The 13,145-nt window shown below is 34.5% G+C and overlaps 1 protein-coding gene across 1 annotated transcript in view; it reads right to left on the reverse strand.

Annotated features, from left to right (window-relative positions):
- Positions 1-13,145, reverse strand: part of ADGRV1 (adhesion G protein-coupled receptor V1) — a 237,134-nt gene that overhangs the window by 179,392 nt on the left and 44,597 nt on the right. Inside the window, exons 23-33 of the mRNA XM_079331426.1 lie at positions 11,532-11,708; positions 9,806-9,986; positions 8,990-9,192; positions 8,237-8,366; positions 6,802-6,882; positions 5,412-5,551; positions 4,387-4,996; positions 3,280-3,495; positions 1,815-2,030; positions 711-955; positions 332-513 (exon numbers count right to left, since the gene is read on the reverse strand). Coding sequence (XP_079187552.1) covers positions 332-513; positions 711-955; positions 1,815-2,030; positions 3,280-3,495; positions 4,387-4,996; positions 5,412-5,551; positions 6,802-6,882; positions 8,237-8,366; positions 8,990-9,192; positions 9,806-9,986; positions 11,532-11,708 — 2,381 coding nt within the window. The remainder of the gene's footprint in view (positions 1-331; positions 514-710; positions 956-1,814; positions 2,031-3,279; positions 3,496-4,386; positions 4,997-5,411; positions 5,552-6,801; positions 6,883-8,236; positions 8,367-8,989; positions 9,193-9,805; positions 9,987-11,531; positions 11,709-13,145) is intronic.

The following is a 13,145-nucleotide window of genomic DNA, read 5'->3' on the forward strand; positions in this document are numbered from 1 at the left end:
ATTTTGTCCTCCAGTTCACATTACAGAAACAGGTTAATTTTCAGCTTTAAATGGCTTGCCAATTTAACAGGCAAAATAAAACTTCAAGTACACTATGTACACTGGGTTTATACTACATACATTTATTCCATGGAAACTTTATGTACATTTCTAACAAGCAGACATCTAGTTCAAAATCAAAAAAAGAGAGCTGGAAGAACAAGAAATTTATGCAAATACCTATATAAGGGCATGACATTTAAATTATTGGCAAAAAACACCCAACAAGAAACAAATCAAACCAAAACAACAAAAAACACCTAAATTCAAAATCAGCCAATATTATACAGACCTCCTCCTCACTGATATATTTGCAAGTAAATTTCTTTCTAGTGGCTCCTGAATTCGATATGAGGGCTGATGAAAAAAAACTGTGCCATAAGGATTATCATTGGCAGGTATAACAATATTTGCTGTGCCATCTAACCCAATGGCACCACCGTTGAAGGCCTGAGTTAATTCTATACGGACAACCTCAAAAAGAAAAAAAAAAGAAAAACAAATAATGCAGCTAAATAATATTTGCCATTTCTAAAAATAATTACAAGCAAAACAAAATCCGAACTTGTTGCAGCTTCCTGCCATAATATTTCTTGTTTGGATCTGCACACACTTCTTATGCAAGTTAAAACTCTAATACTGTTCAAGAGGGAAATAACTTCTCTACTTACTTCTTCTACTTCTGGTACATCATCAGCCAGGATTTCCAACAGCAACATCTGAATGGTTTCCCCAGGGGCAAAAGTAATATTACCCATGGCAACTTGCAAGTCATCATCAGCAGGTTGTCCATTAATGGTAGCAGCCCACTGAACAGTAACATTACCCAGTGTCCCAGCATTGCGGATTATTGGCAGATTTATGGTTACTGATCCAAATTCAGGCTCCTCCACAGTGAATTCAGTATTCTGAAAAACTGACATACACCACAAGGAGAAGTAGTGCATTAACAATCAAATTGAAAGGAAATACATCAGTTCCTGAAATACAGTTTTATTTTGCTTGCTTTTACTTGCACTTACTTGCACAGGTAAACCTCTTTAATCATGTTTAAACCTAAATGCAAACTTTCAATATTCATATATTCATCTGCAGAGAAAATTAGCATGAAAATTAAGCTCTTATCCAAAAAGTCTATTCCAATACACCCCTTGTTTGAGGCTAAACATGAACAGCTTCTAAAGCCACAGAATATAATTTCATAATTATTTCCAGCAAAGAAACTCTTTACCAGACTTCATGTCAGTTATTGAAGAAATAAATTGAAACTATATAACATGGAATATGTTAAGTAGAAATCAGAGAATCACAGAATGGGCCAGGTTGGAAGGGACCACTCTAAACCACCCAATTTAAACTCCCTGTTCAAGCACAGTCATGCCAGAGTGCAAGGCACAGGAGTGTGTCCACACAGTTCTTGGATGTTTCCACTGGAGGAGACTCTGTCCCCTCTCTGGGCAATCTGTTCCAGGGCACCATCACCTGCCCAGTAAAGAAGGTCTTGCTCATGTTCAGGTGAACTTCCTGGGCATCAGTTTCTACCTGCTGCCTCTTGCTCTACTGCTTCATGCCATGGATCAGTCCTTTTGTTATACTGATGCCCCACTACTCTTTTATTACATGTTTTAATTCAGTTCACATTATCTTTTCCTTTACTTTCTACATCAACACTTCTGCTTCTAAATTCACTTCAGAATTCATCTGCCAAGTAGCAACTCCCCCACAAACCCCCAGAAAAAATGTTAACAGAAGAAAGAAAATATGTTCTCCTTTACCAAAGGATCCAAATGGGTCATCAGAAGCCTCAATAGTTATGATTGCCCTCGTCAAAGACCCAAGCAAGGCTCCTCCTGTTGTTTGGTTCAGCAGCTGAACAAAAAATGACTCCTCAAGTTCAGGATTGATATCATTAATTATATAAATTGGCACAGCTTTACTTGTCTCCCCTTCTAGTAAGACAACATCTGATGAAGCTACACTGTAGTCCTCACCTAGATTTGCAGATGAAAAAACCCAAAATAATAAAATAATAAAACAATAAAACAATGCTTTACACTTCAGTGTGGTGAACATTATCAGTAATATTCATCTTCCCTTTGCTTACACATGCATTTCTCTGTGTTTTTATGGGGTCTTTCCTTTTTTTTTAAACTCAAAAAATTGGGGAGTTGGGGTGTTCGGCGTTTTTTGTTTTCTTTTGCAATTTTTTGTTTGTTTGTTTGTTTGTTTTGTTTGTTTGTTTTTGGGGTTTTTTATGTTCTATTGCCTTTCAGATGTCTGGATGGATCAAGATAAAACCTGGTTTGACCAAAGCAGAGTTTGCACTGTTAGACCATGAGGTAGTTACAAAAGGTCCATTACTGCCTGTTATTTACAAGCTCACATTACCAAGATGTTTCTATCTCTGATAAATAATTTCCAGCTTTTCAAGAAATAAAAGTGAAAACAGAAGCACCTTATTGAAGTAGATTTCAGTAAAGGGCATCTTTTATGTGTCAGCTTCTCTTTAGGCAAACTTGTCACTACTGGCTACAGGAACATCTGGGATACACTAGATCAGAGCTCTGCTTCAGAAACTAGTTGAAAGCATAATCTGATATAAATCTAGCTACACATTTAATTTAAAACACTATGTTATATAAAAATGAAATCAAAAGTTCTCACAGCATATACCACCCACCTATTCAATTTGGACATAGATGAAATACAGTGCACTCAATTTATAACTGCCTAGTTGATCCTACAGACTTCGTAATTTTTCTCCTTTCTTTATGTATCTTCTCTACAGCAGGGACCAACTGCAAAAGTTTACATTTCATTTTCAGAAGTAGAAGTGTCCTTGGGTTTTGATAGATTTTTCCCTATTTGCTGTACCACTGAGTCCCCAGCTCTCATTTCCTCTCTAATTAGCTCAACTAAGCAATACATGATGGGTTTAAATATGTTCATGGGACTAAATTGCTTTTAGTATATTTTGGGGGGTGAGGGGGGAAAGTGGCATTTAAGTGGTGGTGTGCTACTATGTAAACAAACACTCCAATTTCTTCCCTCATTTCACTTTTAGATTCTCCAGTGATAATGTGTAAACTTTCCCATATGTCTTAGATTCATATTTGCTAAGCACAGTCAATGCCTTACTATTTTATATTTCATACTTATTACATAGCAGAGCATTCACTACACATTTGTTAGTTTCAGCTTTAACACAGACTGCACAGTTCTGCTATTCTGCTTTCTTACCAGCTGTTGCAGTTATTGGCATAGCTTTAAATTTCACAGAAACATCTGAAAATATTCCCCCAGTTCTGGTCACATTAATGATTGGTCCAACATAGTTTTCAGCAACTCGCACAGCTGAAGCTGAAAGCTGAAGTGTTCCAAAAGCATCATCATTGGCATTGATAATCACATGAGCTATTGTCTCACCCTCTAAGCCAAGTCGAGGAGAATTTACAACTGAAATGTAAAGGAAACTCAGTGAGGGGTACCTGAAATGCTTACTCTTCATGACTATAGATTTCATAAGGCATACATATGAGTTTAACTGTCTATAGTTTTAATGAAATTATCTTTTTTACAATTGGAAAAAGCATCATTACAAACCACGTCAAAATACATTTTCCAAAAGAATAATCTGCCAGATTATTCTAGTGTGCTGTGGAGCATACATGCCATAATTTTATTGAAAAGATGAAATACTGTAAATTTATCTATTTATTTATTCATAAGCCTAATAGTAAGATAAATACAGTTAAAAATAATTTCTGTTTCACTCTTGGTATGATGAAATATAAGTAAGATTTTAACTCCAAATGGAATTATATTTGAAGTTACCCTTTAATATGTTGGCAAGGGAAGCAATTAAACATGCCAAGAATCTTTGAAGCACAAATTAGGCAGTCATGACCTGAATTTATCTGAATGAGAAATTAAGTAAAAATTGTCAAAACTAAGAAAGCAGAATGTCACTAATTCTATATCACTTGTTCTTGAACAAGACTTTCTAGTATTTGAATAAGAAAAACTAGCTTAGTTATTTCCTACTACTGAACTTCCAGAAACAATGATAAATGAGCAGGTGTTAATGCACCAACAAATAATATTTGGCCTGAAAGACCTTGGATAATCAACGCAAAAGGGATAAAGAAATATCATGCTTTTCCAATAAAATAATGTGCCAAAGGAAATAAATGCCTACAGGCAGAAGTCAGATAGCTAAGAGATATCTTAACTATACAGCGTTTGGCAGAGGTAAAGAGTTCTTAATTTATCTTACTGCATTTTCTCCTGTTACATATAAATACTAACCTTTACAGTTAAACTGTATGTTTTATATAAGACACTTACTTGGCCGATCCTGAACTTTCTTGATCAAAACAACACTGGTTAGCTCCACAAAAACAGATTCTGACCTCTCAGGATCATCATCATCCAAAATAGGTAAGGATATTGTGGCCTCACTTTCATTGGTTCCAAAGATCACATAACCTGTAATGGGTATATAGTCTTTTCCCTCTATTGCTCTGACAACATCAGGTGGAAGAAAAGGTGACTTTTCTTCATCACCAATAGTTCTGTATTTCACCATTACTGTACCAAGGAGACCACTGCATCTTATAACTGTCAGAGAGATATTTTTTCTTTCTTCCTCAACTTTTATTGGTCTGTTTCGCTCAGAAAAGATGAAGACTCCATATGGATCATCATTTGCTAAAATAGTTAGTGTTGCATTAGTATGATATCCAAGACGACCAAGGGAGACGTTGATGATCAAAACTGAAAACATCTCATCCAATTCAGGAACATCATCAGGAGAAATCTGTAATGTAATATTTGCTCTCACTTGGCCAACATCAAATGTTACATTGCCATCTGTAGCAATCAGGTCATTGGTAAGATCACAGACCACAATCCAATGCAATGTCACCTGAGATAAGGCCCCGTGACTTCTCACAACCTAAGAAAAATATATAAAGGCATATTTTAGTTCTATGAGAAAGAAAAACATAAAAGTGTGAAATGAGGATAAATAAAGGCAATAACGTGATGATTTAAAGATATGTCTGTGTTTTAAAAACATGTAATTTTTATTATCTTAGCTCTGTAGAATTTGTATTATCAACACTTAGTTTTAAGATAGTAGACCCTTGATTCTAAATAAGTAGAAGATTTTAAGGTTTTGGACATCATTATTATTGGTTTAGTTTCAAGCTGAATAATATACATTAGCAAACACTGCATGACTAGAAAAACAAATGTTCATTACAAAGTTTTTATAAATCCCATACACTAACGACAAGAACATCAGAGGACACCAGTAAAAATAGAGAAAAGAGTAAAATGCAGCAATGTGAGACTCAAAGCTTTCTAACCTGCAGCACAACATTGCTACCTCCATCTTCAGGCTCAGTTCCATTCACTGAAAGGGACTCAGCACTGAATTCAAACACACCATGAGCATCATCAGAAGCCTCAATGGTCACAAAGATGTGAGATGCAATTCCCAAGCTAGCTGTTAAATGCAAGTTCCAAAAAGGGTTTATATTTCATGTTTTCTTACATGAAAGAAAAAGAGCTGAAGAAATATGCTACACAAATGCAAAAGAGAGTATAAGTATCTGTGCTCTTTGGTTTTTTGTTTTGTTTTTTTTGGTTTTGTTTTTTTTTTTTTAAACGCATGTTAACTCCCTGCAAGGAAAAGGAGCTGACTTTCAGTAAGGCAATCCTCTCAGTCCTTCTAAGGAACTGTGCAACAACAAAAAAAAAAGTATTATTTTAAGGGAGGAACCAAAACAAAATTATAGGTTTAATGAATGCAAATGGAGAAGCATTTAGGACAGTGAGGTAAATCATAGTATAAGAGGAAAGACAAGTGCAGATTTCATCCTAACATAAACTGGAATAAGAGACAAAAAAATAACCAAAAAAACCCCAACAAGTCCAGTACTTCTGAATATATATTATCTTGGGTGGCATAGATGGCTGCTCAGAGAGAAAAAGAGCCTGGCACTTAAGGAAACAATTTCTGTAATCAAGTAAAAGCGAAACAGAATGCCAAAGAAAACAAAAAACCAAAACAAAACAAAAAAAAAATTGAAAACCAAAAACTACTCTATTGGCACTCTATGGATGCATATGTAATATTTTCAAGCCTGCAGGTTTTTTATATGCATAGGGTTTTCCCATGTGTTATGGGAATAGAGGATATGTTATATCCTCTTTTCTTTAATATTAAATTATAATTGTTTTCTGCATATAATGACATAAATAGAAAAGTGGAGAAATCAAAGAGAAAATATTTAAAAAATCAAATTACTTCATTAAAAAATCTAACACAACTTATTTTCTTTAAGAGTATTTTTGCTGTGAAGGGATCAAAATTACACATAGAATGTACCAAAGCATACAATCAGGTAGTTTTAAAATTGCCTTCAATTTAAAATGTGCTTATGCTTTTTTCCCCCAAGAAAATTTTACAATGTTCAGAAAAAAGATGATTTTGTAAACTTTAATTCTGCAATTACTATATTGTGTTTTACAATACAGTTTTGATCATATAAGAACCTGTTGTTCTCTGTTATACATTAAACATTGACTGCTAGTAAAATTGCACCTAAATTAAAATGGAAAATATTTTTTTTGTAAAACTTTGTGTTAAATCTAAATTAATTATCTCTAACTGCATGTAAAGGAAGGTGTATCAAACATAGTAATTTATAACAGCTATTACAAAGAAAATGTAGGATTAATCAAAAAACTTACCATGTTGAGGGACAGTTGAAAGGAAGAAATCCATGTTTCCATCACCACTACCACTTCCATCATTTCTAAAGAGCTCAGCAACTTTAAGATGACAGACATACAGATGCATACACATATATACATTTATAAATAAAGGGAAAGCAGAAAGTAATTTAAACATTTCTGGACAACACAAAAAGACAGAGATGTATTCTAGGAAAGTGCCAATTTTCAAAATGAAAGTATACAGAATTTCTACTAAAAGCCAGAAAAAATACTGAATATGCTACCTCTTATTTAATTTATTGCATTAGAAACAGCAAAAGGAAGTCAGATGGAAGGAAAACACATACAACTTTCTTTTATATTTGTTTTCCCCCTTTCCTTCTGTGTTCCCTCTTTCTCAATCCTAATGGAAAAATTAGAAATAGGGCAGGGCCAGCCAGAAAGTTGAAAAAAATTGGCAGTTTAACTGATGGAGCCTTTACTCTAAGTTTTGTGCTTGCACTGTTGTTAGAAAGCTCAAAAAGATTATGTTCAGGAGGTATCTGTCTCTACTAAATTACCAAAGCTAGCTGTAAGTTTGCTAACCAAAAATGTCAAAGAGAAAAGTTAATTTAACTGAAACAAGAACCTGACCAAAAATTACACATGCATGAAAGTTCTGAAACTTTTATCAAAAGAATCTTAGGACCATAGTGCCACATTGCACCACAGACATTCATGTGAATATGATCTAACTGTCCAGAAGGCATCACACTTTCCATTCTGAATTGATTAGAAAAATAATGTCAGTTAAAAGGGCACTTTATGGCTCTCAAAATTTTGAATTACATCTTTTCCTCCATCCAGGAAGTATCGCCCTTAAAAACGTTTTGCAATGGAAATAAATTCTGTAAAGTAAAAGTGATTTTTTGTGGCAGGAGCACTTGCCACCACACTTGCCAACAGCTGTAAAACTACTATCTCACAGCAGGATTTACACTAGCTTCCAGCTAGTTCTCCAACTCAGTTAAATTCTCCAGGCATCTCAAAACCCACAATTTTCTAATGGTATAATTCATTTGAATCAGTTATGAGCCAGTTTATTGCAATTTCTCCAGTTTCATTCAAGTGGTAAAAAGCACACCTTTGGATGTTAAACCTTAAATACTGACAACTTTAAAAAAAGAATTTTTTTTTTTTTTTCATTACTTTAATTCTCTCCACCAACTATGGAACTATGTAATTTAAAAAGCTGCAACTACCTTTTAGTAGTAATATCCTTTCTTTGAGATCTGGTTGTTTATGTCAGTGATTAAAAAACATCTGAATGACAGTTTTCTCCTAAAAAGAATTGCTGCTGTTTGGAGGGTGTGTCTTTAGAAGTAACACAGAAATAGCTCACAAGGGTAGATTTTAAGGGATGAATTAAGATCACAAAAATAGAACCAGTGGATTGATGTATGAGTCTTACCTCCTCCCTCCGGGTTCAACAGCTCCACTTTAAAAGTTTTTTCTAATTCAGGAATAGAATTGTCAGTGATGTTAACAGCAAGGTACTTGTATCTTTCTCCAGGCTGAAATTCCATTGAGCCCCAAACAGCCTGAAATATGACAAGTCTTCACAGTTTTGTTCAAGTTTAGTGTTTTCATCCAAATGAAAAAAGAAATACAACCCCAATTCTTTTTGTCTTCATCAAAACATCTACTTTTCTTCACTTTAATTTTAAAAAGTCTGCTGAGTCTTTGCTATTGCTATTTTAGGAAATAGCAATCTAAATTCACTGAATTATGAGCATCTTCATTTACCTAATTTTTTCTGCACAAACAGCAGTCAGACAAGTAAACAGTAAGCTGTGTTGTTGAATATGTATAAATCTGAGTACATACAAATATATGCACCTGTATGTTCATATAGAGTCTGATATACTTAGAAACAATAGGAAACATCCATTCTTGGTGCATTCACAGTTTTCTTAAGGATATCAAAATCAAACCTACAGGCTTTTTCTAGGAACCACAACACACTGCACAGGAAGGAGGCAAAAGGCACATAGTGATTTATACCTTTATAGTGAGTACTCTGCATCCATCACAACGTCATAACAAAACTGTTTCTGTGAAAAGAATCACAGCCGAGCTAAAATATTAAAACCAATGGCTACTTCCAGGAAAAATAGCTCTAATTGAATTCTACAATAATTACACACCTTGGCAACAGCCATACCTGATAATCTTTAGGACTGAAAGCTGTAAGTGGCACTGTCCTGTAATCCATAAGAACTGTTCCAAGCAGCCCTTGTGCACGAACTACCAATAACTGGATCTGTCCAACTTCTTCTTTAACAGTGATATGGGGCACAGCAGAGGCTGGCAGAATCATTTCATCACTGGGCTGAGGTGGTGGCCCCACTGAGAACTGCAGTAGACCTGAAAGACAAAAAATATTATTTACATGGCTTCGCATACCAAATCCAAATTACAATAATAGAAAATGTAAGCAAAAATATTTATAATATCTATTTTTCAATTTTATGAAATTTAAAAACTATCAATATGCCTTTAGGACTCAATCATGATATTTTCAAGAATGTGCTATGTACCATTCTCTCTCTCACTGATATTCATGTTAGTCTTAAAAAAACCACATCATAAGAATTAATTCAACTCTTCCCAAAAGAACATTAATATCATAATAGATAGTACTTCTCAGTATAATAATAGGCATGCTTAAATGTCTCTCTGTTACAAATTCTCATTTCCTAAAAATGGCATAGAATCAACAGCATGCAATTTGGTTTTCTTGCAAAAGGGGATGATCACATGTTTTGTGCAGGCAGCTTTAATGCCTTCTTTGCAGTATTCTCAAGAGTTATTATGAGACTTTCATTCTTGCATAAAAATAATGAATTAATCTCAAGTTAGATAAAGTGTAATACTTGACATTGCTTCCTCATCTATCTAGGCTAGGCAAATTTTTACCTCTTGAGCTAGAAGTATACATAAATCTGCAATAAGACTGTATCATCTTCAACATTGTTACCATATGGGTGGTCACTGGCTTTAATGCTGATGTCAGTAGTTTCCTTTTCTGGATCTATACTTGCTCCACTGGTAGGAGTTGAACCTAGTTTTCCATCTCCAGACACTGCAGAGACTAATGTCACACGGAAATACTCATTTAGCTCCGGAATGTCATCATCAACAACATGCAAATTTAAGACCTAGAGAAGGACCAAATCATGGAGAAATCAAACTATGCAACATACATCCCTTAAGAGTTTTATGACCCTTTAAACAATTAAGATTTTAGTCAATCAGCTGCATCTGCTGTGAGTTCAGAAAGTAATGTAGAGAACATTTTTGCCCTCCATGTAATTTAACCTCATTCTAAACATTAAGTTTAGAATATCAATTCCAAAAACATCTTTACCAAGCTGTCAGAGATGTTACAACAATTAATCTAATTTAGACAGCAAGTGAACTGAACTTTTAATGCCACCTGACACTTGAGGTCACAGATCATTATCTTGTGTAATCTGTTCTGCATAGGCCAATATATTAAATTCAGACAATTCCAGCTTTCTGTATATTGATTTGACAAATACACAGGAGAAAAATTGTAGGTTGCTGATCATATTTAGAGTCATGGGAATGAGTAATTTAAAAATGTCCATGGAAGTTCCCTTAATATTTTTTCACCTGATGAGCAACAACTCAGTCTGTTTCTTAGGCCAGAGGACCTTTAGGTCCTCTGCATGTAGACTGTATCTACATAGCAATGGAGCAGGAGGGCTCACCAGGTCTCTTCTGCAACTTTATAAAATATACCAGACATCATCCACACTGCCAGACTGGAAAAGCTTGGCAAATTTAACTTTAAATGACTGTATGCAATGCAATAATACATTTTATTAGAGAATTACAGCCGAATAAAATGCCAGGAGCATACTATTACCCAAAATCACAAGTTTTTGCCAACTGTAGTCATTTACATTGTTTAGCTGGGACCAGATCCACAGTTCTAAGTGAATCACTGGGATCTTTTCAAATTATGTCAGTAGGTTTCATTCAGTCCCATTCTGACTTCAGCAGAATGACAGAAGGGAAATTAAAGACAACATTTTCAATTCACCCTTTCTATTTAACAAACATTAATAGAAAACACAATGAACTTCCTACAGTATTATGGTCCCACACCTCTTCTTCAAATAAATGTGAAATTCCCATGCTGTGGGTTAGAGTCAAATTCACAGAAACAGATTAATCAAAACAGACAGAATGTGGCAAATAGTTGCAAAGACATTTGATTACAGCAGTGAAGTTAACTGCTGTCTATTTCATTGTTGTGGAGATAAAAACTGATCTCCATATGATCAAAACTTGGTCATACTCAAATTTTAAAAGTCACTGGATCCACTATTCAAGCCCAGGACTACCTGTACTTGAAGAACATTTATATATACACATATATCTTATATATATATATACATATATAAATATATTTTATGTGCATTAAATGCGAAATTCTGTGCATTTAAGCATTCATGCATGCAGAGTAATGCCTGAAGTAACTTGTATACAGATATATAGGTGTCTATCCTATCACTTGTTAGATGCCAAAGATGAAAAAATCCTTGCAAAATGTAGTAAAAACCATGTGAAGGAAAGACTCTTTAGTATGAAAACCAGTCAAGCATCCTCAGAAGGTGTTTTCCAGCAGGTTTGCAAAGGACAGGATGAATAGTTAATAGGAAGGTAGGGTTTACCTCTGATCTCTGCCAAGGAAGGAATGTGATAGTGCCACTGCTGTTAGAAAAATCATTAACAGAGTAATTAATGCCCCTGGAATCAACCTGTGAGATAATGTAATTTATATACACATAGTCTAGGGCTCCCCTCGTACGCTCCACGACACAGGATATAGTGGAACCCTCATCAGCAGCCTGGAAGAAAGCAAGAAATTGACATATTTATTATGATCAAAGTAAATCAAAGGAATAAATGTAAAACGTTGAATTCCCTATTGCTATTCAAATGTTCAGCAATTTTTTATTGCTGTCTTGTTACTTTCAACACTTTAGAAGTGATAGGAAGCTGAAACTGATGTTGATGGTATTCAGAACAATCTTAATGGAAATTGCAATAGCATCTAACATCTCCTGAGGTCTGAGGTCACCCAGTAATTGTAGCCTGTTGTTTCTTTTGGACACAAAAACAGAATCAATATGTTTGAAATGTGCCTACCAAAAGTGAAAGACTACACTGTTTTATATAAATGCCAATTATTTTAATTGCAAATTAAAGAAATATTAGGATTCCTCCTTTCCCAGACTAAAAAAACCTTGGAAAACAAAATAGATAGTATTAAAAGCTATCCTATTATCATTCAAGAAAGACTGAAAAACTTTTTGTTCCACAGTACACTCTGCAATTCTGTCTTCACAAAGAACATGCCTTCAGCAGCAACAATTTCATATATTTGGAACAAATCAGGTATTGATATTAGCCAATTATATTAAAAAATTATAATCAACAAACTAAAATAGAAAATAATTTTATTTCAAAGTTATCAGAACAACTAAAGCTATCTTAAGCATTAGATAAATTTCAGAGCTGCTAGCTAACACAGTGCAGATACTGAATGCACTTTCAGCTGCTAAGCAGACTGATACAGACATATGGAAATTAAACTACTGATAAAACAGTGCTATAAGATAAAGGTGAAGCAATTAACATGCCACATAAATTTTTAATTTTGCTTCATGGTTGGTTGCTGATCTGTGGCATCACAGAATTATCAGTGGCATTTGAAACTGAAGGAATCCATTATGATGGCAGATGGTAGGCATCTGGAAAGCAAACTGAAAACTAGCATCAGTCAAGCAAGATGGTTGATTTCTAAGACATCATAAGGACTTCAGTTAGAAAGGATGTACTTAAGAGGTCATAAGACTTGTAAAATTGAAAGCATTGTGAATTGTTTTCCAAAATAATCTAATAATAATAGAAATGAGTATCATGTCTTTCATAATTTAAAAACTAACAATTAATTATGTTTATTTTCAAGATTAAAGTTTATATACTGCATACATGGTGGCCACCACCACAGAAAATTTAATGAATAAAACCAGCAACTTCCAGCCAGCATCAAGTGAATTCATTTCAAATACAATGATGATAATGATGATGATTTAATTATAAGGGAGGGAACAATTGGAACAGAACCCAGGAGAAACAAAGTCTGCCCAGCACAATTGTTCACCACTTGCTGACCAACACCCAGCCCATTTCCAAACAATGACCAACTGCCTTCCAGGTAACTCCCAGTTTATACACTGGGCATGGCATTCTGTAGTATGGAATGTTCTTTGGGCCAATTC

The sequence above is a fragment of the Erithacus rubecula genome, assembly GCF_903797595.1.
Source record: "Erithacus rubecula genome assembly, contig: SUPER_Z_unloc_3, whole genome shotgun sequence".
Taxonomy (NCBI): domain Eukaryota; kingdom Metazoa; phylum Chordata; class Aves; order Passeriformes; family Muscicapidae; genus Erithacus; species Erithacus rubecula.